The sequence below is a fragment of the Ochotona princeps genome, chromosome 1, assembly GCF_030435755.1.
Source record: "Ochotona princeps isolate mOchPri1 chromosome 1, mOchPri1.hap1, whole genome shotgun sequence".
Classification (NCBI taxonomy): domain Eukaryota; kingdom Metazoa; phylum Chordata; class Mammalia; order Lagomorpha; family Ochotonidae; genus Ochotona; species Ochotona princeps.
In genome coordinates, this window is record NC_080832.1 from 1,570,290 (window position 1) to 1,597,732 (window position 27,443).

At 56.6% G+C, this 27,443-nt stretch overlaps 1 protein-coding gene across 2 annotated transcripts; it reads right to left on the minus strand.

The window, feature by feature from the left end:
• Positions 1–819: 819 nt before the first annotated feature.
• On the minus strand, positions 820–27,443 carry CEP43 (centrosomal protein 43). 2 transcript variants are annotated; one of them, XM_058674923.1, is made up of 13 exons: positions 27,265–27,443; positions 27,031–27,084; positions 23,028–23,082; positions 21,416–21,504; positions 21,054–21,191; positions 19,392–19,472; positions 16,416–16,475; positions 11,444–11,646; positions 9,927–10,039; positions 8,243–8,311; positions 3,505–3,541; positions 2,826–2,922; positions 820–944 (listed from the first exon to the last, which is right to left on the minus strand). In XM_058674923.1, the coding sequence occupies exons 1-13, from the start codon at positions 27,364–27,366 to the stop codon at positions 870–872; spliced, it is 1,173 nt and encodes a 390-aa protein (XP_058530906.1). In that variant the 5' UTR covers positions 27,367–27,443; the 3' UTR covers positions 820–869. The 2 variants fall into 2 exon arrangements, with proteins under 2 accessions (XP_058530906.1, XP_058531422.1); XM_058675439.1 differs by lacking the exon at positions 16,416–16,475.

Below are 27,443 nucleotides of genomic sequence, written 5' to 3' on the forward strand. Positions count from 1 at the left end.
AAATAGGAATATGCATGCATCACTTTGCTTCCCTGTTTTGCCCTTTTCCATTACAAAGGTCAGTGACCCACACCACAGGGCAGCCACGGGACGGCCAGGCTCAGCTTTGGAAGGGTGACACGACCCCCTGCCTTACTCCCTAGGGTCTCAGGCCCTTACACCTAGCTCATCCCGACTGGACCTCTCCTGTGTTCACCTGTAGATCTGAAGTGAGAGCCCGGCTCGGGGCTCGGGCTCGGGGCCCTTCTGACAGCAGCGTGTGCGGGCTGGGTGCTGGGCACTGCGCCGGGCGGACTGCAGAGGCGACCGCACCGACACACGTGTGGCCAACGGCCCGTGAGGGATGTGCTGGCATTCTCATGTTTCTTTAAATCAAACAAAACTGAACAGTACACACAAGTAGTTTAATATAACCTCAATGGTCTAACACACCTTCCAAATGGAAGAAAATACAGAATAAAGACACATCAAGTCTAACTTACATTAATGTGCTTCTATTTCAAATTCATGGGTCACCTGGCCGAGTGTATAGACCTGCGTGTAGACCTGTGAACACACTGCGGGGTGAGCTGCCCACGGTGTGTGGGTACACCCACGGCCAGCAGCCCCACAGCCCTGTCCGCGGCTCTGCACACTCCCACGCTCCTGCTGCCCTCCCCACAGCATCCACCGAGACGCATGGCTCAGCCAAGTGAGACACTGAGGCCCTCACACTCACATAGGCATCTTGTTTAGTAAACTGAAAACTTCATCTTCCAAAATGCTGCAGTCTGAGCCCAAGGCACCAACGGGGAGCCGGCACAGCGCCGCTGAGGACGCCACTCGCCACACAGGACACCCGGTCCTGCTCAGAGCCACTTCCAGGGGGGCTAGGCCACATCCTCCAGGTAATCGGCGACGTCACTGAGCTGAGACACGGTCAGGTCTTGGGTGAGGTCCTCAAGCTGCGCAGTGACAGAGAGATGATCAGGGCTGGGGCGGGAGGGCAGAGCGGGAGGTTAGGACAGGAAGCTAGGGTGGGAGGCCAGGGCGGGAGGCCAGGGCGGGAGACCAGGGTGGGAGGCCAGGGCGGGAGGGCAGGGCGGGAGGCCAGGGCAGAAGGGCAGGGCGGGAGGTTAGGACAGGAGGCTAGGGTGGGAGGCCAGGGCGGGAGGGCAGGACGGGAGGCTAGGACGGGAGGCTAGGGTGGGAGGCCAGGGCAGGAGGGCACGGCGTGAGGCCATGGCGGGAGGGCATGGCGGGAGACCAGGGTGGGAGGGCAGGGCGGGAGGCCAGGGTGGGAGGGCAGGGCGGGAGGCCAGGGTGGGAGGGCATGGCGGGAGGGCACAGAGGGAGGGCACAGCATGAGGCCAGGGCGGGAGGGCATGGCGGGAGGCCAGGGCAGGAGGGCACGGCGTGAGGCCATGGCGGGAGGGCATGGTGGGAGGCTAGGGTGGGAGGCCATGATGTCCACACCTCCTCTCCTCTATAAACCAGCCCATAAGGCCACGGCCACGGTGTCACACCTCATTCTCTATAAACAGTCTCCAACTTTTACAGCAAGAAATCAAGTGCCCCCTCCTTCCCCAGCCCTGCTCTGTGCTCCCGCCCTCCTTCCCCAGCCCTGCTCTGTGCTCCCGCCCGCTCCGTCATCTCCCCCAGCCCTGCTCTGTGCTCCCTAAGCCCTGCCCCGAGCCCTGCCCCGTCATCTCCCCCAGCCCTACTCTGTGCTCCCTAAGCCCTGCCCCGAGCCCTGCCCCGTCATCTCCCCCAGCCCTGCTCTGTGCTCCCTCCTGCCCCCTCCTTCCCCAGCCCTGCTCTGTGCTCCCTAAGCCCTGCCCCGTCATCTCCCCCAGCCCTGCTCTGTGCTCCCTAAGCCCTGCCCCGTCATCTCCCCCAGCCCTGCTCTGTGCTCCCTAAGCCCAGGATGCCTGACACAAGGTCTCGGCACGGAAGTCTATGGCCAAGCCTCCCCCACCTGTGGCCAGCCCTACAAGGTCCGGCCCCGGGCATGTGCGGAGAGCTGGCACAGCCCATGCCCAGGGCTCCTGCACTCACTCCCAGCACGGCTGTGCAGGCGGCCATGACGGATCCACTGCACACTCACGCTCTACTCTGAGCCCGGGGCTCAACTGCACATTAACATCATCAAAAAGCGCTTGGGCTGGCTCGTGGTGCAGCGTGTCAGCCTGCTGCCTGGAATGCCCTCAGCCCTGGAGGCCCGCAGAGGTGCTCACAGCAGAGGGAGACCTGGCTGGGCACCCCGCCTCCTGCCTGGCCAGCTGTCGGGAGTCAACCAGTGGACAGACTTTTCTCTGTCTCCAACTTTTCAATAGATAAAACGAACAATAGGTAACGTAAAGGGAAACCAGCTGTTTCCAAGCCCGGCCCGACTCTGAAGCAGTCCCGGGTCTCTGCAGGACGGCACAGGCCAAGCGGTGAGACAGGTGCGGCCACACGCACCGCACAGGCCCGCACCGCCCAGGGTGCACAGATCCCCTGGCGCCGCCCTCGCCAACGGGAATGCCCCAGAGGAGGGCCCACAGCGCCAGCCACTACCAGGGAGACCCCGGAGCAAGGCACACAGCACCCACCCCAGAGAGCAGGCCTCCAACAAGCCGCCCCGCCCACCCCTGCTGCCGGCAGTGACATGCCTGCCTAGAGGACACAAGTGGGCCCTGGGGTGGGCATGGCCTCCGCACTCTGGTCTTAGCAGGGCAGCTCCGAGTGCAGCCCCGAGTACACATCTCCGACGCTCTGAGCGTCGAGGTGGACGGCCCCCAAAGCCAGCAGCGCACAGCCCGCTCCGGGAAGGCGGCCACGCAGGGCAGAGGCGTGCGCCGTACTTTGTCACTGGTGTTGATGTCGTCCCCGCCCACGGAAAGGTCCTCTTCAATCTCCTCCCCGATGCTCAGCTCGCTTTTCTCTGAGCGATGGCTGGTACTAGTTCAGGAAAAAAGAAAGATAAGAACTCCAAAAGCAAACATTTTGAAGACTACTCCCACTACTCTAACCTTGACATCCACTCTCACCTCCAACTGCAACGGCAAGTGTCGTGACGCCCCCGTGGCCCTGACGTGGGGTGGCGGGCAGAGGTCAAGCCCACGGAGAACTAAGGCTCCCCTGGGACCGGCAAAGGCCAACACACTCTCCAACCTCTTCCACACTACAGGAAGTCCCAGTGAACCAAACACTCAGGGATCGAATTTAAAACTTCAATGAACTGCACAGTAACAGCTGACTCACAGACTAAGGAACTCAACAGAAACCACAGAGGCGGACGTCATGAGCAGACGAGCCATGCCAAGTGCCCAGTCCCTCCCTGAGACGCCGAGGACACGCCAACCCGCCTCCAGCCACAGGAAGCAGGACACACGCCTCCTAGCCCAGGGTGCATTCAGGTTCAGTGAGGGTGACCTGAACCCAGCCCACCAACCAAGCCCTGCTGTTGTTCGGCCACCCTCGTCTGCAGTCACAATTCACACACAGCACGGCGCCGCACGTGCAGCCCGTGGGCTTCCTTACCTATTGAAATCGTCTAGGTAGTCCTCTTCTCCAGGCCCTGATAAATTCAAGAGAAGACGTTAGGGTTGCACTGTGGAGTTGGGGGTGCAAGGCTGGGTGGCGCGGATTTACTCCAAGCAACAGAAGTGTTAAAAGGTTATCAGGGATAAATAGTAAATTAGTGTCCAGAGGCAAGACTAGTTCAGCATGTAACAGTAGGAGTCCAAGGGCGCTGAGCAGGGATAAGGCAGCCTTTCAACTGTTAGCCGCTCTACTTGGCTTCTGTGATTGTTGCCTGGCTTTGCTGCATAAAGAGCAGGACCGATGCCATGACAGGCCCGAGGTCAGAGAGTAGGCCTAAATTTCACTTCACTCCAAACGTTCATTTTCCTTAGAGTGACAGAGTGGGCGGTGGAGAACAGCCTTGGGAACTGGGCCAACCAAGGGCATCCGCACGTCCACGAGTGACGTGGCTAAGATAAGAATGCTTGCTGGAGACGTGTTGTGCGTGACTAGGAGGGCATAAAAAGAGTCCGCAGGAGACCAGCGGGGTCCTCGTCAAGACTCTACTGTGATGGATGAGACTCGGACCCCAGCTCGAACTAGCAATAAAGTTTCTTGGCTCTTGCATTGCTGCGTGTGGAACTTGACTGTCAATGGTTCGGGGAGCTTTTGGACCTAACAGCACAGTCACACCACATGGGTTACCTAGTCAGGGACTTTTGGGGGGCCCCAGGCCCTGGACTAGGAGGCCCACAAAGCCACCTGCTGCCACACAGCAGCACCTGACCCAGCTCCTGCAAACGCGGACCCTGAGGGTCAGTGCTGATGGCTCAGGTAATGGGGTTCCCATCACACACTGAGCAGAGCCCCAGGCTGAGTTCCCGGCTTCCAGCCATCACTGGATGAAAGACATGAACATGCGGCTGGGGCTGTCTGTGCCTCTCCAGTACATACACACCTACACACAGACTGCATAGACACACACCCAACGACACGTGTGCACCCATACACACCTACACAGAGACTGCATAGACACACACCCAACGACACGTGTGCACCCATACATACCTACACACAGACTGCATAGACACACACCCAACGACACGTGTGCACCCATACACACCTACACACAGACTGCATAGACACACACCCAACGACACGTGTGCACCCATACACACCTACACACAGACTGCATAGACACACACCCAACGACACGTGTGCACCCATACACACCTACACACAGACTGCATAGACACACACCCAACAACACGTGTGCACCCATACACACCTACACACAGACTGCATAGACACACACCCAATGACACGTGTGCACGCATACACACCTACACACAGACTGCATAGACACACACCCAACGACACGTGTGCACGCATACACACCTACACAGACTGCATACACACCCAACGACACGTGTGCACGCATACACACCTACACAGACTGCATACACACCCAACGACACGTGTGCACACATACACACCTACACAGACTGCATAGACACACACCCAACGACACGTGTGCACACATACACACCTACACACAGACTGCATAATAGACACACACTCAACGACACGTGTGCACACATACACACCTACACAGACTGCATACACACCCAACGACATGTGTGCACAAACACATATCTACACACAGACTGCACAGACACACACCCAACGACATGTGTGCACACATACACACCTACACAGAGACTGCATAGACACACACCCAACGACACATGTGCACACATACACACCTACACACAGACTGCATAGACACACAGCCAATGACACGTGTGCACACATACACACCTACACACAGACTGCATAGACACACAGCCAATGACACGTGTGCACACATACACACCTACACACAGACTGCATAGACACACACCCAACGACACGTGTGCACACACACATATCTACAGACTGCATAGACACACACCCAACGACACGTGTGCACACATACATACCTACACACAGACTGCATAGACACACACCCACATGACACGTGTGCACACATACATACCTACACACAGACTGCATAGACACACACCCAATGACACGTGTGCACACATACACACCTACACACAGACTGCATAGACACACACCCAATGACACGTGTGCACACACACATATCTACACAGAGACTGCATAGACACACACCCAACGACACGTGTGCACACATACACACCTACACAGAGACTGCATAGACACACACCCAACGACACATGTGCACACACACATATCTACACAGAGACTGCATAGACACACACCCAACGACACGTGTGCACACATACACACCTACACACAGACTGCATAGACACACACCCAATGACACGTGTGCACACATACACACCTACACAGACTGCATAGACACACACCCAACGACACGTGTGCACACACACATACCTACACAGAGACTGCATAGACACACACCCAACGACACGTGTGCACACATACATACCTACACACAGACTGCATAGACACACACCCAATGACACGTGTGCACACATACACACCTACACACAGACTGCATAGACACACACCCAACGACACGTGTGCACACATACACAAACCACACAAACACAAACCTACACACACGACATGTGTGCACACACAGTAAACACACCTACAGAGACTACATATACACTCACACCCACATGACACGTGTGCACACATACATACACACACCGCACAAACACAAACCTATACACACGACATGTGCGCACATGCATATGCTGGATAAACATACCTACACAGATGTACACACAGCATAAACATACCTACATACGTATGCATACACCACACACCTTCACACATGTGTACACATATACTGCAGAAACACACCTCCACAGTGTACACACATATAACACATAAACACACACCTATTCATGTGCATACATATGCACATCCACATAGCACACACACCTATACACCGCATAAACACACACCCACACAGGGCCACACATACATCTCATAAACACACACATAACACACATACACACCTACACACACCTACCATGTGTACACACATATAACACCTAAACACACAATACCACACAGAGATATATAAATACCTACACGCACCACATGTGTACACATATATACCACAAAGATACATACATATACTACATACATACATATACCACATATGTGTACACACCACATAAACACACCCCTACACACATATACACACATATACTACATAAATACACACACATGTGTATACACACACCTCATAAACACACCAAACATAACCACACCTAGACACATACATGTGCACATATATACTTCATAAAACACATATATCACACATGTACACACATACATATTGCATAAAACACATCTACCACACATATTTCTACTGCATAAACACATACATGAATATGCCTACACTACAAACACATGCATACCCCACGTGTGCGCTTACACATATACACCATACACACACGTGCATGCCACACACCTAAATACATCTACAAGTGTGTACACTGCATGAGCTCATGTGTAACAGACACACACTTGTTTAATACACATTACACAACAACATACAACATTCAAAAGCAATGGACTGGCATCGGCACAGTGGCTTGCCAGCTGCCTGTGACGTCAGTAGACTAGAGTCCCAGCCGCCCAGTTCTGATCCAGCTCCCAGCTAATGCGCCCGGGTGGGAGAGCCCTAAGGCTTGAGCCCCTGCACCCAAGTAGGAGACACAGATGGTGTTCAGACTCCTGCCTTGGGCCAGTCTGGGCAGTGTGGCCACCTGGGCAGTGAACCAACAGATGCAAGACCCAGCTGGCTCCCTCTCTCCCAGGGCTCCCGTCCAGGTCAGAGGCAGCTCTCCTCACGCATGGGGTGGGTGCACACGGGACGCCTGCCCATGCATGCCGGCTCAGTCAGCTTTTGGCCTGACAGAGCAGCTCCCTCTTAGGGTCCTGGGGGCCCCAATGGAGGCCCTGTGGGGCAGCTCCCTCGGAGGCCCTGTGGGACTCCCAGCTCACAGAGCACACAGCTGCAACCAGCCATCCCAGTCTCAGCCTCGTGCCCACCGGGCCACAAGCTCTCAGCACCCCACGAACGGCTCGGCCTCTGCACAAACTCTGCCACCAGACCTGAGCTGTGTCCTTCTCCCTCGGCCAGGTCCTCCTCACCCACCTGTCTCAGCGCAGAAGTCTCCCCAGAAGCCGAGCCAGGTGAAGGTCACCCTCAATCAGACAACAAGCTGGGAAGACTGCACACAGCCGAGGGTACTGCTAAGATGTCCAGCTTCCCTACCACATTTTTGTTTAATACTTACTTATTTGCAAGCAAGGTCAGACAGGGAGAGAGGGAGAGGTCTGTCTTCACTGCTGGCTTACTCCCTGGATGGCTGCAACAGCCACGGCTGGGCCAGGCCCAAGCAGGAGGTACAAGCCCTGGGGCGTCCTTCTGTCCTCTCATGTCATTCACAGGGAGCTGGGTCAGAGGGACGCAGCAGGGACATGGCCAGCAGCTGTATTGGGACGCCAGCATCACAGAGAAGGCTCTACCCACTACACCACAGGGCCGGCCCTACAAGACAGGGCTCTTGGTGGTTGCTCCAGCCACCGGCACAGCGTGTAGCCCTGGACACACACAGCTGTGCAGGTGGCTGCTGAGCGAGCCCCGAGCAGAGCACAGAGCAGACTGAACCACTTCACCACGGTTTTACCCCAAATTCAAACACTTTAAAACAATCAGCACTAAAAGTAGAAGTCTAGTTACCCAATCCAAGAGATCCGATTTTATCATTGACTATTTTCAGATCTTTCAAAATGCTGCTTCCTCTTCTGCCTGCAAACAAACACGCGGTGAGGATCCCAGCGCCTTCAGAGCCCGGCATCCGTCCGCCCAGCCAGCGCCTTCAGAGCCCGGCATCCGCCCAGCCAGCGCCTTCAGAGCCCGGCATCCGTCCGCCCAGCCAGCGCCTTCAGAGCCCGGCATCCGCCCAGCCAGCGCCTTCACAGCCCAGCATCCGCCCAGCCAGCACCTTCAGCGCCCAGCGCCATCTGCCCAGCTGCCTGTCGGCCCTGCCGGCAGGCCTTCCACATGGGGCATAGCAGACTCCAGCTGGGTGCTGTGCTGGGTGCTGCGCTGGGTGCTGTGCTGGGTGCTGCCGCCACGGTGCCCACCACGCGCAGTCTGCTGACTCCCCAGCGGCAGCACAGCCTGCTCCGGAAGCTGCTCCCCGAGCGTCACTCTGCGGGCTACGATTGTGTCCCCAGTTTCATTTTGCCTTGTACAGGCTGCTCCCGTCTCCCAAGCCTGCCTGCTGGCTGCTTCCACTGCTAGGTCCTCAAGCTCCTCCCCTGGTCCCTGTAGTCACAGGCAGTGACAACATCACAGCAGGAAGAGCACTACGGAGGGCCATGCATCCCACCTGAGGTCGCACAGCACCTGCCAAGCACAGACAAGCAAGAGCCGGCACTTCTTTGGGTTCCAGACGCACTGCGCCAGTTACAGCGTACAATACAACAACGTTGGAAAGAACTGCAAAACTGAACAAAGCCTGCCATGAACCCTAGGGGTGTACTCCAGGCAAGCCCTGAAACACCCGCTGCTGGCCAGCACCCAGAGCACGGGCGCCACCTGCTGGGCTCCGCCTGTCAGCACCGTCACGCTGAACATGGCTGTTCTGCGGCCAGCAACTGACCTCTGACCCTGCTAAGCCTGACACCCACGTGCGGGCCACGGCCCGAGGGCAAACCGAGCGCTCCGTCTAACACTGCTACAATGATCACCATGGCACCACAGAACAGATTTTTGAAAAATAACAACTTAAACTCCACTCAATTCAAGCCAACAGGCAACAAGAGAACTGCTGGTGGCGCTCGGCCGGCAGCGGGTCGTGTCCTGCCAGACCCTCAGGACCCTCGCGGTCTGCCGTGCGCGAGCAGCCTGGGGACACACCCAGCCCCGCAGTTCCTCCTGGCGACCCCTGCCCAGCGCCATGGAGAGAGCTGCACCGCTCGCTGACGCCTAGCTCGGGCAAAGGTCAAAGTGAAAACTCAAAGCAGTGTCGGAGTGCAAGGTGCCTGTCCACGCAGCGGGGCTGAGAACAGCGCACGACGCAGTCAGCTGCACAGCCCACGCCTCGGGACTGTGAGGCACGCCGAGCCCCGGCGGAGCACGCCTGCAGCACCCGCAGCCCACGGGGCGCCGGCCGGCCGTGCTGTGGCCTGGACAGCAGCGGAGCACGGCCCACGTACTTGGGTCCCTGTACCATGTGGGAGGCCCGAGAAGCACCTGGCTCCTGGCTTCAAGGCGGCCCAGCATCAGCCGTCGCGGCCGCGGGCAAGCAAACCAGCAAACGGATGGTCTCTCTTGGCCGCTCAGTCTTGCTGTAAACTCTGCCTTCAAAGGAGCTAAATGTCTTTAAAAAATAATCGTAACGGCTTCCGGTACTTACCCTCGGGGTCCTTCAAGGCGGGGGCTCCCTCCAGGGGGCCGAGGCCACTCCGCAAGGGGGGCGCGTCCGAGAGCGAGGCCAGGCCTGCCCCGGGCCTCCGGGCTTCACGTCTCCTGGCAGGAAGCAGGCCGCGGTCACACACGGGCAGCAGGTGGGCAGGCCGAGAGCGAGCGCAGGGGCACCCCGGCCCGCGGGGCCAGCCCTCACCCTCCCGCCCTGCCAGCTGCCACGCTCCCACGCCCCCGGCCACAGGGCACCGCCCGCTCCCCGCTGCAGCCCCGTGCTCCCACTCCACCCGCGCCCTTGAGGACCTGCGCGCTGCAGCGCCGGGTACAGGGCACCGGGCACCGCTCACTCCCCGCTGCAGCCCCGTGCTCCCACTCCACCCGCGCCCTTGAGGACCTGCGTGCTGCAGCGCCGGGTACCGGGCACCGGGCTCCAGCCTGATACACCCTGCTGGGGAAGTCAAGGCCTGCTGCCCCGTGGCGTGGTGGCTCAGGATCCGGCCACTCAGCCGACAGCTCCCCGCCGGGGACAAGCAGCAAGCAGCCCACGGAGGGAAGGCCTCGGGGCCTGCTGCCCACGACGCCACTCGGGAAGTCCCAACCTGTCCGCAGCCCGGCCAGCCCAGCGCGCTGCAAATGCTCAGCAGTCATGGCGGACAGAATATCTCCACCACCTTCTGCTTTCCACACACACACACACACACACACACGTGTGCATTCCTACACACACTAAGGGGGCCAGCACCATGGCGGGCAGGCTGGGCTGCTCAAATACACCGCCAGCCCATGTGCCGCTTCAGCCTCCAGCTGTCCTACTCTGAATCCAGCTCCCGATGCCCTCCCATCTCTCCCGCCAGCTCCCCTGTATCTCACCTCAGGGCCCCACACCGCCATCACCTCCCCTCCCCTCCCCTCACTCACCTCACTCACCTCAGGGCCCCACACCACCCTCCCCTCACCTCCCCTCCCCTCACTCACCTCACTCACCTCAGGGCCCCATACCGCCATCACCTCCCCTCACCTCACTCACCTCACTCACCTCAGGGCCCCACACCACCCTCCCCTCCCCTCCCCTCACTCACCTCAGGGCCCCACACCACCCTCCCCTCACCTCCCCTCACTCACCTCAGGGCCTCACACTACCCTCCCCTCACCTCACCCTCCCCTCACCTCCCCTCACTCACCTCAGGGTTTCACATCGCCCTCCCCATTTCTGGAGCTGAGGGTCCCTTTTGGAGACCCCTGTCTTTCCAGCCCCCTTCCCAGGACTGCCCTGCCCGCCCCGTGCAGGGCCCCCTCCGACAGGCTGACCCCTCCAGGGCGCGGGCTTCGAGGGCCGGCCTCTCCCTCGCCTGCAGACTCCCGGCCGACTCCGGTGCGGCTGGCGTTGCTTGCAACGTGAGCAACTTTGGCCACAAAAGCGGGTTTATGGAGTCAACAGTCCAAGAACAATGAACACTTAGACATCACTTTTCAAGCCTTAGTGCGGCATTGCAGCCACAGCTTACTCACCAGCCGTATGTTTTCTCTGGCTTAGGAACAGGGTCGTCAAAGAAAGAGTCCCCCTCCACGTCGTCTTCGTGCGGACGGAGGCCAGCCTGGCCCCCGGCGTCCGCAGGCCTGCTGCCCAGGAGAGACCCGACCTTGTCCTCACGGCCCTTCAGCTCTGACGAGGAGACACTGGTGTCACTGTGACTGGCCTCACTGCTGGCCTTCTGCAGGGGGGAGACAGAGGCCGGCTTAGCGGGCAAGAGCTCTGACGACAACAGCAGAAATAAGGTTGTGTGTGTGCGGTCTGCACCAGTAAACGGCCAGCCCATCTAGGTGAGCCTTCTCTCCCTTAGGCTGCCACGCTGCACAGTCCTCCGCGCCCCCCGGCGCTTTGCTGAGGCACCTCAGGCATCCGCAACCTGCTCCTTCCTCTGACACATCTGTTACCCGTGCATCAGCGCTGAAGGAGCGCGGCAGGTGCTCGCACGTTAGTGAGCCTGCAGCACGCAGCAGAAGGAGAGCAGCAGTGTTGAAGGAGCGCCAAATCCAGGCGACCCCAGCTCCGAGCCAGAGCCCGGAGCCCATGAGGCGCCTCATACCCACCAACAGCCCTACATGTCCTAGGCCACGGGGAGAAATTGTCATGCATCCTTGCCAAGCCTTCCTGATAAACGTCCACGTTCTACTCTTGACCAGGCTTACTTCTGCCCTTGGACGTGTCACGTCACTAAACACAACAAACAATGCAGCTGGCATTGGTGGAAAACATGTACACCTCCGTGAGTCTTCACTGATTGGTTCGGCAGCCCTGCGACCTGGGCTAGGTGCTGCTGCTGCCGAGGTCATGCCAAAGCACCCCTGAGCCCTGGCAACCATGACCCCCAGTTGGTGGCAGAGCAGAGCTTGACTCCAGTGGTTAGCTCCCAGTGCTCGCTAGGCTGAACTGGATGAAATCGCGGGTGTGTGGGTTAAGAACAGAAACCTGCTCACCGTCAGCCCTCCACACACAGGGGCAGTGCTGCCAGAAACACCTGCACTGCTCTCAAGAAACAGCAAACTGGGGAGCCAGCACTGGGGTGTACGGGGGAAAGCTGCCACTGTGACACTGGTATGGCAGGCGGGCACCAGTTCAAGTCCCAGAGGCTCCACTTCCCACCCAGCTCCCTGCTAGCAGCTTGGAAAAGCAGCGGTGGATGGCTAAAGTGCGTGGCAGACCCAGATGAAGCCCCTGACTCCTGGCTTCAGCCTGGCCCAGCTGTGACCACCGCAGCCAAGAAAGACACACCAACCCCAGCCTCCCAGGATTTAGCGTGGCCCTAAGACAGGGTCACCACCGATGGCGCCTGTCAGAATGAGGCCACGCAGGGCCTCGGAGGAAGTGGGGTACACGTGGAGACCCCATGCTGCTTCTACATGCCTGCAACACCACCACTAGCTCGGGCTGGGTAAGGCCCTGCTGACTCACACCTATCTGCAAAGCCTCTACAACAGTGACAATGGATTGCTGTCGTGTTAAACCACTCAGCTCTACTGTTGCAGCAGCCACGGAAACAGCCACCTGGAACATTTCCATCTCGTCTATGGAGAAAGTCTCTTCCAACCACCACCATAGCCACTGCCCTCTCTTGTTCAAGTCAGGGACAGTAAGGCTGCCAAAAACTCAACTGCTGCTAGGAGGTCTCCTGAACTTGTCTGCACTTTGACAGAGAGTCTGTATTTCAAATGAGTCTGTGGGCACACAGGTGAGACAGGAGCCAGGAGCCAGGACTACCATCCTGGGCCAGGAGAGACAGGGCAGCAGAGAGACCACAGCAGCCAAGGCCAGGCCAGGCCGCAGCCAGGAGCCGGGCCCACCATCCGGGGCCAGAGCCTGCTGCCTCCAGCGTGTGTGTTAGCAGCAAGCCAGACCAGACGAGCCAGCCCTTGAACCAGGTATTCCAAGACAGGACTCAGCTGCACACCTCACCCCGCCCCCAGCACTTAAGAACCCCAACAACTTTTGCTGAAGACTTAATCTGCACTGTCCACAGCAGAAAAAACAATGAAGCCAAAAAACTATCCCAGGCCTACGCAAAGGCTCAAAAGAGCACCACACAACACTTCCTTCTTCTCCCCGGCTGGCGAAAGGCAAGTTCTGCCGCACGACTTACTAACAAGTACTAAAGGAACTGTGTGAGTTCTAATAGACACACATTGAAAAGCCCACCTTGCTCACCTAGAGCTCACTGGCTCACAGATCCTGCACCTGTGGAACTACCCTCTCTGTCTCAAGATGCCTGTTGGACAGCCTCTCCTGCCCGTTGGGCACTCACTGCCCACACACATACACCTGGGCTCTGGCTTGGCAACATGCCTCGGGGCACCCACAGCTGCTCCTCCCGGCCGAGCCAGCAGCAGGCGGCAAGGCAGGGGCTGTCTGGCCGGACAGAAGTGCTGGGCCAGGGCTCAGGAGGCGCGGTGGGGAAGACAGCACTGCGCTCACTTGCAAGACCCTCAAGTGACTCAAGAAGACACAGGACCCAGACAGGCAGGCACTCCAAACACTTTAGGGAAATGGAATTAAAACCTAACTTTTGGTGCTAAAAAACACTGACATTCATGCACAATTTTTCCATAATAGGCATTGCCCATAAACTGCTTGAAATACCTTCCTACACACAACATGATCACCATCACTGCCATAAATCAACACAAACCTGGCTTACCTAGAATTCAAAAAGCAGAAAGGACATTTTAAGAAGGCTGTTTTAAGAAACCAAAGCAACCTCAGTGCACATCAGCTTTAAAACATTTGGAAAACAATAATAAAGACTTCTGGGGTCAGCACCACGGTGTAGCACGTTAAGCCACCCCCTGAAATGCTGGCATGTCATGGGAGCACCAGCTCAAGCCCCAGCTGCTCTACTTCCAATACGTCTGGGGAGGAAGCAGAGTTGGCCCAAAGCCCTTGGGCCCCTGCACCCACGTGAGACCCGGAAGAAGCGCCAAGATTCCTGGCTTTAACTATCTGGGAGGTTAACCATATGGTGGAAAACTTCTCACTCCTGGCCTCTGTCTCTCCCTCTCTGTAACACTGCCTTTCAAATAAATGAAAAATCTAAAAAACAAATTAAAGCAACAACAATAACACCACACACACAGAGCTTAGCACAATCTGGGAACTGCTGCTTGCCTACTCCTGGTTCTCGGGGTCCTGCTCTGACAACCTGAACTGGCAGGTGCACTGGACCCATGGGTCACCGAGTGGGGCAAATATGCCAAGGGTGCTGGGAACCTGCCGTGGGCATTGAGCAGAAACAGTGGGGATGCACACCTCCCAGCAGCCTCTCAGCAACGTGGTCAGGAGGAAGAGTGGCCAGTTTCAAATGACCACAGAAGCGCACAGATTCAGGAGTACAGGAACAGTCAGGAGGACTGGGCCTGCAGACTAGACCCCAGACTCAGGCAGGGCTCGGAGCCGGAGCAGGAGGCGGGCCAGGGCAGGCAGCACGTAGCAGGCTGGGCCACAGCAGCCATGACACCTTCAGCCTGGACCCCCGGACCCTGGCAGGGCTCAGAGCTGGGAGCAGGGCGCCAGGCCAGGGCAGGCTGCAGGTAGCAGGCTGGACCACAGTAGCTGTGACACCTGCAGACTGGCCCCTGGACTTGGGCAGAGCTCAGAGCCGGAAGCAGGAGCCCAGGCCAGAGCAGGCAGCAGGCGGCAGGCTGGGCCACAGTACTGTGACACCTGCACAGAACCAGACCTGCCTCTGGGGTGCTCTGGGTTCATACCCAGGACTGACTCCTCAAATGTGTTAACTTGTTTAGGACCCATAACGTAAATACGATTATAAAACATACTGTGAAATATGCCCTTAACTTTTAACAAAACTCCGAGAAAGGCATGAGAAAAAATTATTAAGAAAGCACAATTTTACATGCTTGAGTTTTCTTTCTGCGGCTGGCATCTCTGCCCCTATGGGCACAAGGTGCACACTGCCAGTGACAGCAGACGGGCCTCACAGCTTCTCTGACAAACTAGCAGGTGCCTCAGAGGGCAGCAATCGGTGCTGACACAGACCAAAGCCCTCACACAACACAGTTCTTAGGGTCTCGAATTCCAAAGTTTCCAACTCAGTGAAGAGTTCTAAAGATAAGCCAGCGTCAACACACACTAAGTGAATGTCAGAAAAGTTAAACAATTTAATCCTATTTTACATACAAGCAAAAGCTTTAAACAAAGTTCCCAAGCCCTCTAACACTTATTTTATAAAAATAAATTAGTTTATATTTTCTTATATGCTTACATTTTCTTATAAGCTTATATATGCTTATAAATTTTCTAAGCATCTAATTACTAAGGCTTAGTAGACTCAGTCCACCTGAGTGACCGTCAGGGGAGGACGAGAGGCAGGGCCCGAGCAGCGTGCTGTGTCCACGCCCAGCCCACGGAGCGTCAGGACACAGCCACGCTGTGAAGGACAGGCTAATCGCATGCCACGGTCACAGCTTGGACATTTTCCTCAGATGAATCATTTACTTATATGTACAGTAACTTCCAATAAAGGAAAATGAATATTTCCAACTTGTTCGACTGCCAGCAAAACAGGAATTCTCAAATTAAAACTGAGCATATAATTTCTTTTTTTTTTTTTTTTTTTTTTTTTAAGATTTATTTTATTTTTATTACAAAGTCAGACACACTGAGAGGAGGAGAGATAGAGAGGAAGTGGAGCTGCCGGGATTAGAACCAGCGGCCACATGGGATCAAGGCGAGGACCTTAGCCACCAGGCCACGCCGCCGAGCCCTGAGCATATAATTTCAAAATATGTCAGTTATGATTTTCAACTGGATAAAACTGACAGTCTAATATTTTTGGCTTCATGACTGCTTCCTCGTTACAGATAAGGCTCGGGCCCCTTCCAGGGCAAGGCGGAGGCGGGCTACACAGCCCAGAAGGCGGGGTCAGGGCGCGTCCAGCACGGCCGCCCGCCCGGCTCCTCCCGCGGTTACCTGGTCACCAGCCTTCCGCCTGCTTGTCTTCTTCTTACCTGGTCCTTGATACCTTGGTATCTGAGCATGAGAATAAAATGACGTTTTACCAAGACATGCAAATCCTTACAAGTAAACTACTATTTCTAAACTAACAGAATTCTATCAGAAAAGTTCTTACAAATGGAAAATCTAACCCATTCCACTGCCATTCCCAAGGGTTCAGCTCCCGGCTCAATGGTTTCCGGCAGCTTCTCATGGGGCAGTCATCACTACTGGACCTCAAGGTGCGGACTCTTTCCCACACACGCCTCGCCCCAATCTCCGGCTCCCTCAAGGCAAGCCACACGCCTCGCCCCAATCCCCGGCTCCCTCAAGGCAAGCCACACGCCTTGCTCCAATCCCCGGCTCCCTCAAGACCAGCCACACGCATCTGTAAAACTGGGTCCTAAAAGACCAGTGCGGCCAGCACTGTGGCCCACAGGCCAATCCTCCACCTGCAAGCACCAAGATCCCATATGGGAGCTGGCTTGTGTCCCAGCTGTTCCACTTCCCATCCAGCTCCCTGCCTGTGGCCTGGGAAAGCAGTGGAGGATGACTCCAAGTCTTGGGACCCTGCACCTGCGTGGGAGACCAGGAAGAAGCTCCTGGCCTGTGGCTTCAGGTCCACTCAGCTCCAGCCACTGTGGCCATTTTGGGAGTTAACCAGCAAATGGAAGATTCTCTCTCTTTCTCTGTGTCCTTCTTCTCTATAAAATCCGCCCTTTTAACACAAAATAAATCTTAAATAGAAAAAAAAAATACCACGTTGCACATTGTGCACCCTGTTTCTGACCAGTGTCCCAAAGTCCCCAGTACTGGTGTTGAAACATCAGCACAGAATGTGCTCGAACCCCAAGTTCACATCCCTTAGGACTCTGGGGAATTGCCTGCTACGTGCCAAAATGGACAGCTGTCAAAACAGATGCCACCCAGCCCCACCAGTGTCCAGGATGCTCCTGAGGGTGTCACGGCCACCGGCGCCCCTTGAAGAGCCTACGTCCTCCGGTAGTAAGAATTCAGAGCAGTGTCTCTAAACTGAAGAACACGGAGCATTCCCAGATGGGAAACTGTGTACCCTAACTGCTGAGACACCCACTCACCCTGAGAGGAACAGGACTGCAGACCAACTCTGGCCTCTACCTGCCTGCCCACCTGCACCCTGGGAGGCAGTGACCAAGCAACTGGGCACCAGCCTGCCACACAAGAAGCCTCTTTCTACCTGGGCCCAGTCCCAGCCACCCAGGGCATCTGGAAAAACTGACACTGTGCCTTGAAGACACTCCCTAAGTCAGCACTACTCATCTGCATTCAAGCAACCCTAGCTCCTGTGCAGCTCACAGCGGCAGGACCTGCTGTTTCAGAACGCCCCTCACTCTCATCTCCCTGAGCCAAGTACTTTGACAGAACGCCAACCTCTCTTCCTTCCAGCAGAAGCGGGCCACGCAGACATCCCAGCACCCTTCACAGTCACAGACATCAGTCCCAAGCCAGCCTGCGCACATGATCTCAGTCCCCAATCCCCGCTCACAGCTGCCTTGGCAGGCCCAGACCAGGCAATCCTGCAGGCCCTGAATGGGCTCTTCATTTACAGGTAAAGCAGCTTTGAAAACTGACTCCTGGGCCCGGCGGTGTGGCCTAGTGGTTAAAGTCCTCGCCTTGAGTGCGCTGGGATCCCATAAGGGCGCCGGTTCTAATCTCGGCAGCTCCACTTCCCATCCAGCTCCCTGCTTGTGTCCTGGGACAGCAGTCGAGGATGGCCCAATGCTTTGGGACCCTGCACTCGCGTGGGAGACCTGGAGGAGGCTCCTGGTTCCCGGCTTCAGATCGGCGCAGCACCGGCCATTGCGGCTCACTTGGGGAGTGAATCATCGCACGGAAGATCTTCCTCTCTGTCTCTCCTCCTCTCTGTATATCTAATTTTGTGATAAAAATAAATAAATCTTTAAAAAAAAAAAACTGACTCCTGACCTTGCTCTGTCACCAAGGTCACTGTGTCCCATGAGCATCACAGACCTTCCCTGTAGCAATCTCAGAAGGAACACACACAACTTAACAGTGGGCTCTCTGCTCGCGAGATATAAAGCACAACCATTTCCCTGGGTTTCTAGGCTTCGACAATAAAAACGGCATTCACACAGCAAGTAACAGTGACCATTCAGCACGTGCTCCGGCAGACACACAGGCGATCACCACAGAGCATCCGCTCGGCTAACAAGAAGCCTCCACAGAGCTCCACCCCTCAGCCACGCTCGGGTCTCCCAAGAACCATCCCAGCACACACACCTGGCCTGTGCCCCCCAAACTCACTGCTGCACTCCTGACCCTACGAGGAATGCCAGGTGAGGGCACATGGGTCTCTGGCTCCCCGGAGTGGACACGCAGAGGCCCACTGTGAACAGGAGCTGGGGGCACAGCACGCTGCACTGCCATGGGGTGGGCCCGAGGGCCCTACTGCTGCGTGCCAGACCTCGCTCCATCGCTCTCCCCGACACCCTCCTGCGGCTCTTTCCTGTGCTGCACACACCCAGGATCTTCAAGTCCAACGTCTCCTGTACGTCCTGTTCTCAACATTAGGTCTTGTTTTTGCAACTCACCAACCTACCCAGACACAACTATAACCAGACAACATGTTCTTACCCGCCCGTGGTTCACAAATGTAAAACCATCAGAGTTTACTATCTAAATCTGATCACCCAGCCAGAAGTCCACAACACTCAACACAGAAATGTTACCTTCTAGAATCTATCATTTCTTCCTAAGCTAGGAATTAATCAAAGTAAACCTTGTTAATGAAAACAAAAAGTTAGGGTCATTCTAGTTCTATTTGATGGCTTATCCCTTTCGGTAAATATGAAAGTCAAGATATCACCAAGAAAACAAAGCACAGAAAAAAAACCACCTCACGAGACGAGCGGCCCTCACTGCAGAGCAGCCCAAGGGAGCTGGCCCACTCACCTTACTGGGTGTGCTGTGGGAATTGGATTTTCCATCTGGCGACTTCGGTGGAGAATGTACGTCAGACAGATCAAGTGCACCCTAAAATATTTACAACTTAAATTTAAACATATCTAAATATAAAACACAAATACACTAATTACTCTTGAATGAATTTTTAGCATTTGAAAACACTAAACAATGTTAACATTTTTATTTTTTCCTCATTAATGTAAATATCTCAATTTTTAATTTTACTAAAACATACTCATGGGGCCAGCATGATGGCTCAATTGGCTAATCCTCTACCTTCGAACACAGGCATCCAATTAAGGTGCTGGTTCATGTCTCAGCTGCTCCACTTCCTATCCAGCTTCCTGCTTATGGCCTGGGCAAGCAGTGGGAGACCTCGAAAAAGCTCCTGACTTTGGATCAGCTCAGCTCAGCTCTGGCTGTTGCAGCCATTTGAGGAATAAACCAGCAGATGGAAGATCTTTCTGTCACTCCTTCTCTCTGTAAAAAACAAAGCATCACACACCCAAATCCTAACTGCCTGCAGATACCTCAATTACCTTGACGAGGTCACTAGGCCTACACTGCAAACGCCCCAGGTCTACCTTTCCCCCTTTTAGATTTGTTTATTTGAAAGGCACAATTCCAAACAGAAAGGAAGATCTTCCACCTGCTGGTTCATTCCCCAAACAGCCACAAGGACCAAGGCTTGGCCAGGCTGCAGCCAGGAGCCAGGAACTGCGTTCGGGTCTCCCTGTGGGTGGCCATCGTCCACTGCTCTTGCAGCTGATCAGTAGGGAGCTGGCTGGAAGCAGAGCAGAGGGCCTTCACCTGTGCCTCTCTGGGATGCCAACGTCGTAGGCGGCCATGTCACAAAGTAGGCATGAGAACTCTGTATTCCTTTACTGCCTAATGGCAAGCACAACGTTCATCAAACACAAAACAGAAAGCTTTCAGGTAACTTATAAGCGCACAAGTAGGAGTGACAGGGACCACCCTCCTGCCCCCACTGACACCCTCTCTCCAGGCCCCGCCCACCTGACGCTCCACCCTCACCTGGGGTCCGACAACTGAAATGTGTGGACAGTCACGTCCACACTGCTTTACCTCAACAGCTCTCAGCTTCTTGAGGACAAGCAACTTCTCATTTTTATTTGAAATTCAGACACACAAAGACAAGTCTTCCTCAAATGCCACAACAGCTGGGGCTAAGCCACACCAAAGTCCAGCAGCCTGGCCTCAGTCCAGCTCCCATGGGGCAGCGGGGACCCAAGGGCTAAGCCACACCAAAGCCCAGCAGCCGGGCCTCAGTCCAGCTCCCACGGGGGTAGTGCGGACGGGGGGGAGGGGATCAGCAGGAGGCTGGGCTGGGAGCAGAGCAGGGAGCCCAGCAACTCCCACAAGCGATCCAGACCCCCAGCAGTGTCTCAGACACCTGACAGAGACTCAGGGAGGGGTCATGCCCACTGCCCGCGGCTTCCTGAGCCCAGCACTGCCAACATCAACAGCCAACACACGCGTTGCAACGGTGTCTCCACCAGTCCAGAGTGTGTATTTACACAAGTTGAGTCTGCTTCATTTTCAGGAGGAATCGTCTCTTTCCATGTAAACCCTGATTACCCACAGGCACTAAGCTCATGGTTGAACTAACAACACAGCGGGCATACGTACTTCTCCACTGCGGGGCCCCTTCTCCCTCTGCTGGCAGCGTCGAAGCACCTCCAGTAGCAAGGGCCCGCCCACAGTGCCTTCTGCCTCAATAATGCCTAAATCGCGGGCTAAGTTCTCTCGGCCTTCCAGACCTTGAAACTAACAAAGAAAAAATGGTAAGTGCACAGGAAGAGAGTTGAAAGCCAGCTCCACCTCACAGCCCACAGGGCCGCCGCAGGGCTGCAAGGCTTCCGCCAGCAGACACGCTCCCTGCTACGAAAAGCCACACACAGGACAGCAAGGGGCTGGTAGCTTCCTGTCGCGGCTGACTCGCATGCAGCGAAGCAGACTTGCTCGAGCAGATGTAGAAGCTTTTCTCTTACCGTGCTAGTTTCAGGTTGGAACACGGCCAGGGTGAAGTCAAGGTTGAAAAACTGAAGAAACTCTGCCACCAGGCTGGCCACGAGCCGGCCTGTGAACAAGACACAGGGATGGTCCGGCCTCCGGAGCAGCCGGAGAACAGGACACGGGGATGGGCCTCCACAGCCGGGGAACAGGACACGGGGATGGGCCTCCACAGAAGGGGAACAGGACACGGGGATGGGCCTCCACAGCCGGGGAACAGGACACGGGGATGGGCCTCCACAGCCGGGGAACAGGACACGGGGATGGGCCTCCACAGCCGGGGAACAGGACACGGGGATGGGCCTCCACAGCCGGGGAACAGGACACGGGGATGGGCCTCCACAGCCGGGGAACAGGACACGGGGATGGGCCTCCACAGAAGGGGAACAGGACAGCCGAACCTGTTTACCAATTTCTATTTTCTGAATAATACAAGTAAATACTGAAAAATCCCCAACTCCTCCTTTTTCCGTTAGGATCGTCAATGTCACCGTCAAAGCCTCATAAACGCCCTTCAGTGTCCTGTCTTGCTGTAAAATCGGCCTGAACCAATACCTTGCCATGACAAAGATATTTCCCAGCAACCCAACTGCTGCACCAGGGCCGATGCTGCAGTGAAGCTCGCAGAACCCTTCTCCCACAGGTGTGCAGACCGAGACCCCTGGTCCAACCCTTCTCCCACTGGGGTCTAGACAGAGACCCCTGGCCCAACCCTTCTCCCACTGGGGTGTAGACAGAGACCCCTGGCCCAACCCTTCTCCCACTGGGGTCTAGACAGAGACCCCTGGCCCAACCCTTCTCCCACTGGGGTCTAGACAGAGACCCCTGGCCCAACCCTTCTCCCACAGGTGTGCAGACCGAAACCCCTGGTCCAACCCTTCTCCCACTGGGGTGTAGACCGAGACTCCCGGCCCAACCCTTCTCCCACTGGGGTGTAGACCGAGACTCCCGGCCCAACCCTTCTCCCACTGGGGTGTAGACCGAGACCCCTGGTCCAACCCTTCTCCCACTGGGGTGTAGACCGAGACCCCTGGCCCAACCCTTCTCCCACGTGGGGTGTAGACCGAGACCCCTGGCCCAACCCTTCTCCCTCCTGGGGTGTAGACCGAGACTCCCGGCCCAACCCTTCTCCCACGTGGGGTGCAGACTGAGACCCCTGGTCCAACCCTTCTCCCACTGGGGTGTAGACCGAGACTCCCGGCCCAACCCTTCTCCCACTGGGGTGTAGACAGAGACCCCGGCCCAACCCTTCTCCCTCCTGGGGTGTAGACCGAGACCCCTGGCCCAACCCTTCTCCCACTGGGGTGTAGACAGAGACCCCTGGCCCAACCCTTCTCCCACTGGGGTGTAGACCGAGACTCCCGGCCCAACCCTTCTCCCACGTGGGGTGTAGACCGAGACCCCTGGCCCAACCCTTCTCCCACTGGGGTGTAGACAGAGACCCCTGGCCCAACCCTTCTCCCACTGGGGTGTAGACCGAGACTCCCGGCCCAACCCTTCTCCCACTGGGGTGTAGACCGAGACCCCTGGCCCAACCCTTCTCCCACGTGGGGTGCAGACCGAGACAACGGCCAGGAGGGCACAGCTTACCGTCCTTCGTATTCAGAAACTTTCTCAGGCTCTCATTGACTAAAGGAGCTTTGTTCTGTAAACAAAACATAATATTTTTAAGTGTCTTGTTTTGTTTTTAAAGATTTATTTATTTTTATTGCAAAGTCAGATACACATAGAGGAGAGACAAAGGAAGATCTTCCATCCACTGATTCACTCCCCAAGCGGCCACAACGGCCAGAGCTGCGCCAATCCGAAGCCAGGAGCCAGGAGCTCTTCTGAGTCTCCCATGTGGGTGCAGGGTCCCAAGGCTTTGGGCCGTCCTCAACTGCTGTCCCAGGCCACAAGCAGGGAGCTGGATGGGAAGCAGGGCTGCTGGGACACGAACAGGCGCCCATATGGGATCCTGGGACGCTCAAGGTGAGGACTTGAGCCGCTAGGCCACTGCGTGGGGCCCAAGTGTCATGTTTTTTAAGGATTATAAAATGTACATAAAAGCTTAATTTTTGCCAAAAATGTAATATATTGTCATAAAATTATAATATATACACATAAAATTATGGTTCTCTTAAATTCATTACAAAACTGTTAGTACAGCATATGCTTTGTGCTGTTAAAAACTTCTCAAAATGCATAAAATCACAAGTGAAAACATGTACCTCCTATTCATTTTTAGTGTTGAATAAATTGCTACTAAGCTGTTTTTGTAGGTGGGCAACTTCACACTCTTACTGAATGCAACTGAGTTTACTTACTTGAACTATTATTTCATATACATTGCCTGATGCTGCTCTCTTACAACTACCAGTCAGAACACAGTTTTAATGGGAATTGTACATTTTGATCCCCAGTTCATCTGGGATACATGAGATGACCTTACGTGAGATAAGCCGATTTTTCTTGATACACACAGAAACCACAGTTCTAGCACAGCAGCCCTGGGAGTGACACAGGCAGGTGGCACGGCGTGGCTACGGCTGCAGTCAGCGCTCCATCCGCTGACCACATGACCACATGGAAAAGGACAGTGACACTCCGGGAAGCAGACCCCCAGGCATGCCAGTGATTCCGCCTCTGGTCTGAGAGATCATACATCCAAACCAGAAATTGCAAACAGGGTCAACATGTCTTGGAAGGCAGCTGGGAGATGCGGACAGTAAAAAGCAGGCAGGAACAAGCAGGAAGAGGTCCACGGACACTATGGAAGGCAGGCTAGAGCAGAGAGGCGGGTGGGCAACACAGCCCAGGGTCAGACACCCCCAGGGAAGGTTAGCCCACAGCCCAGGGCCAGACACCCCCAGGGAAGGTTAGCCCACAGCCAAGGGGCCAGACACCCCCAGAGAAGGTTAGCCCACAGCCAAGGGGCCAGACACCCCCAGGGGAAGGTTAGCCCACAGCCAAGGGGCCAGACACCCCCAGGGGAAGGTTAGCCCACAGCCAAGGGGCCAGACACCCCCAGGGGAAGGTTAGCCCACAGCCAAGGGGCCAGACACCCCCAGGGCAAGGTTAGCCCACAGCCAAGGGGCCAGACACCCCCAGGGGAAGGTTAGCCCACAGCCAAGGGGCCAGACACCCCCAGGGGAAGATTAGTCCATAGGCCAGGGCTGACACCTGGCACCCCTAAGTGCCTGGAAGGCTAACTCACAGTCCTTAGCTCAGACAGCAAGCACCCCTAAGACCCTACTGGAAGGTTAACCCACAGCCCAGGGCTGACACCTCGCACCCCCAAGTGCCTGGAGGGCTAACCCACAGCCCGGGTCTCAGCCAGCTAGCACCCTAAGTCCCCATTGGAAGGTTAGTCTGTGAGGCTCAGGAGCCACCCAGTGACCAGAGAGCCCAGGTAAGCCCAGGACAGGACGCCGCAGGCTGAAGTGCATGGATGGTCCAGGTGGTAAAGCAACACCCATCAGGGCCCGTACTCCGCTTCCCAGCTGCTCACTACCCGTGCCCAGTCCTGGCCACTGAGCCACCGGGGAGTGACCCAGTGGACAGAAGCTCTCCCTCTCCCCCACGTCCTCTGAGACTCTGCCTTTCATGTAAGTCCCTTTAAAAAGACGATGATGCAAGGCAACACCAACAGAACTATAGCAGTCCCAGAGGTTAAGGGAAACACCCCAGCTGGGGAAGGCGTGGAGGCCGCAGCAGGCTGGGGCTCACCAGCCACAACCGTGTAGGACAGACGCCAGAGAGGCAGCCGCCAAGCACCCAGCTGGAGGGGAGACCGCGCAGGGCAAAGCTGGGGTCACTCTCGGAGGACACAGCACCTCCCCTGAAGCAGACCCAGGGACGCTCACCAGCGTTAGGGGGGCCAAGAGACTGGATGCAAGAGGAGGACATGGGCCAGGACTTCGCCCAGTAAAGGAGGCAACAAGGCAGCAGCTCCACGGGTGGGCAGTCCCACGGGTGCAGTCTGCTCGGCTCAGGCCCTTGCAAAGGCTGCTGTCCAGACAGCTGGCCTGCCTGCTCACCACGGTGTGCACGCACTCACAGGGCAGGGAGCAGTGTGTCCAGGGAGCAAGGACCCACTCTGTGCTCCCAGAACACACATGCCTGGAGGGCTGGGGGCTACAGTCCTAAGGTCCAGGCCACAGGGTCCAAACCAGTCCAGAGTAAGTGGCCGGGGACAGCTGGTGCTTGGACAGACCCCAAAACACCATGTTTTGATGATACGAAGAGCAGGAGCACATGAGGGCACTTCAGGGAGGCTCCCCTGCTGCGTAGTTCTAGCACACTTACTCAGGATGCTGTGTGGGATGAAAAACACCCACCGAGACAGAGTGACAGCTCATGCCAAACGTCACTTCCTGGCATCTCACCTGAGAATCCCATCCCCCATCCCCCCGGGGGTCCCTTCCCCACCCCCTGCCCACTTACCAATCACCTCAGGCAATCACCGGTGACCATCTCAGGCACCGATCCCTCCCACCTCAACGACATAAAGGGGCCCCCAGATACGCCCCTCTCTCCCACCAACCCCATCCCGTTCCTGCCCTGCTGGAAGGTAACCTCCTAAAGTACTCCTCGCGCCTGGTGTTTTCAGATAAAAGGACTTAGCTGTGGGAATCGGCTGTGCGTAAGAACTTCCAGTGCGTTTAAAACCTAACTCAATGTGGGGGACTTGGCCAGCAGGAAGGACAGTGCTTGCCCCGCATACCCAAGCAGTCGGGTGGCTGGGGAGCCCAGTGTGTGTGCAGCTCCCAAAGGTGCGACTCTGCAGTTACCAACAGCCGGATCACGCCTTCAGTAATTCATGGCAGCTTTTTATTTCTTTCGTCTTATCTGAAGAGCAGAGAGGCCGGCAGAGGTCTTCCATCTCACACACCTACAACAGCCAGGGCCGGCCAGGCTCCACCCGTCTCCTCCGGATCCACAGCACATTAGCGGGGTGTCCCACACACAGGCCTCAGGAGTCTCCGTGTTCCAGGACCACCTCTCTCCGACTCAGCAGACACAGCCGACAGCTCCCACCTGCTGCTCACTTCCCCCAGCCTATGACGAGGAGTCAGCAGCAGGCACCCAAGCCCCTGGGCCCTTCCCGCTGCCTCCCAGGTGTGCCAACAGCCTGTTCCCTCCCCATCGATGTCGGAGCGGCCTGAGTCCCATGGTACCTCTTGTTGAGATCATTGCTAAAATTTGGGCAGGAGCCATGGCCCAACTGCCTTACGTTCCACCTACGAACCCAAGCATCCCCCATGTCCCGGCTGCTCCACTTCCCGTCCAGCTCCCTGCCTGTGCCCTGGGAAAGCAGTGAGGACGGCCCAAAGCCTTGGGACCTGCACCCGCGTGCAAGGCCCTGAAGAAGCTCCTGGCTTCCGATGGGCTCAGCTCCAGCAGTGGCAGCCATCTGGGAAGTGAACCTGCTGATCGAAGATCTTTTTCCTTCTCTCTCTGAATCTGCCTTTTCAATAGAATATACACCTTCAAAAGAAAACGATCCCCCAAATCGGCAGCTGTGCAAACAGCATTATGTGGGCTCTGCCCCCAGCCCTGACCCACTGCCCCGCGCCCGTGCAGGTGGGCGCAAGCCTGCAGGGCTGCCTACCTCCACCTTCTCCTGCTCCTCCAGTGCCAGGAACACAGCCGCTCGGAGCTCGGCCTGGACGACAGGGCAGGGGAGAAGCCAGCTTACCCGCTGCAGAAGCGCAGGCGGGCCCAGCGGCAGGACCGCCATGCCCGGGAGCTGTCCGCCGCCGACCCCCGGCCCCTCCGCCGCCTCCCCGCTGTGACGCCCGCGGGCTGCGGGCCCCAGAGCCACGCCCCGGCGGCCCGCTCCCACCTTGATGCGGTTCAGGACCCCGCTGTTCTCCAGCGTCTGCACCAACAGATCCCGCAGCTCCGTGTCCTCCTCCGGGACCACCGCGGCCGCCGTCGCCGCCATCTTGCTTCTCCTAGACAACCGCCGAAGCCGCGCCAAAGGCCAACGGCCGCGCAGACGCCGCTCGGCGCGCGCGACGC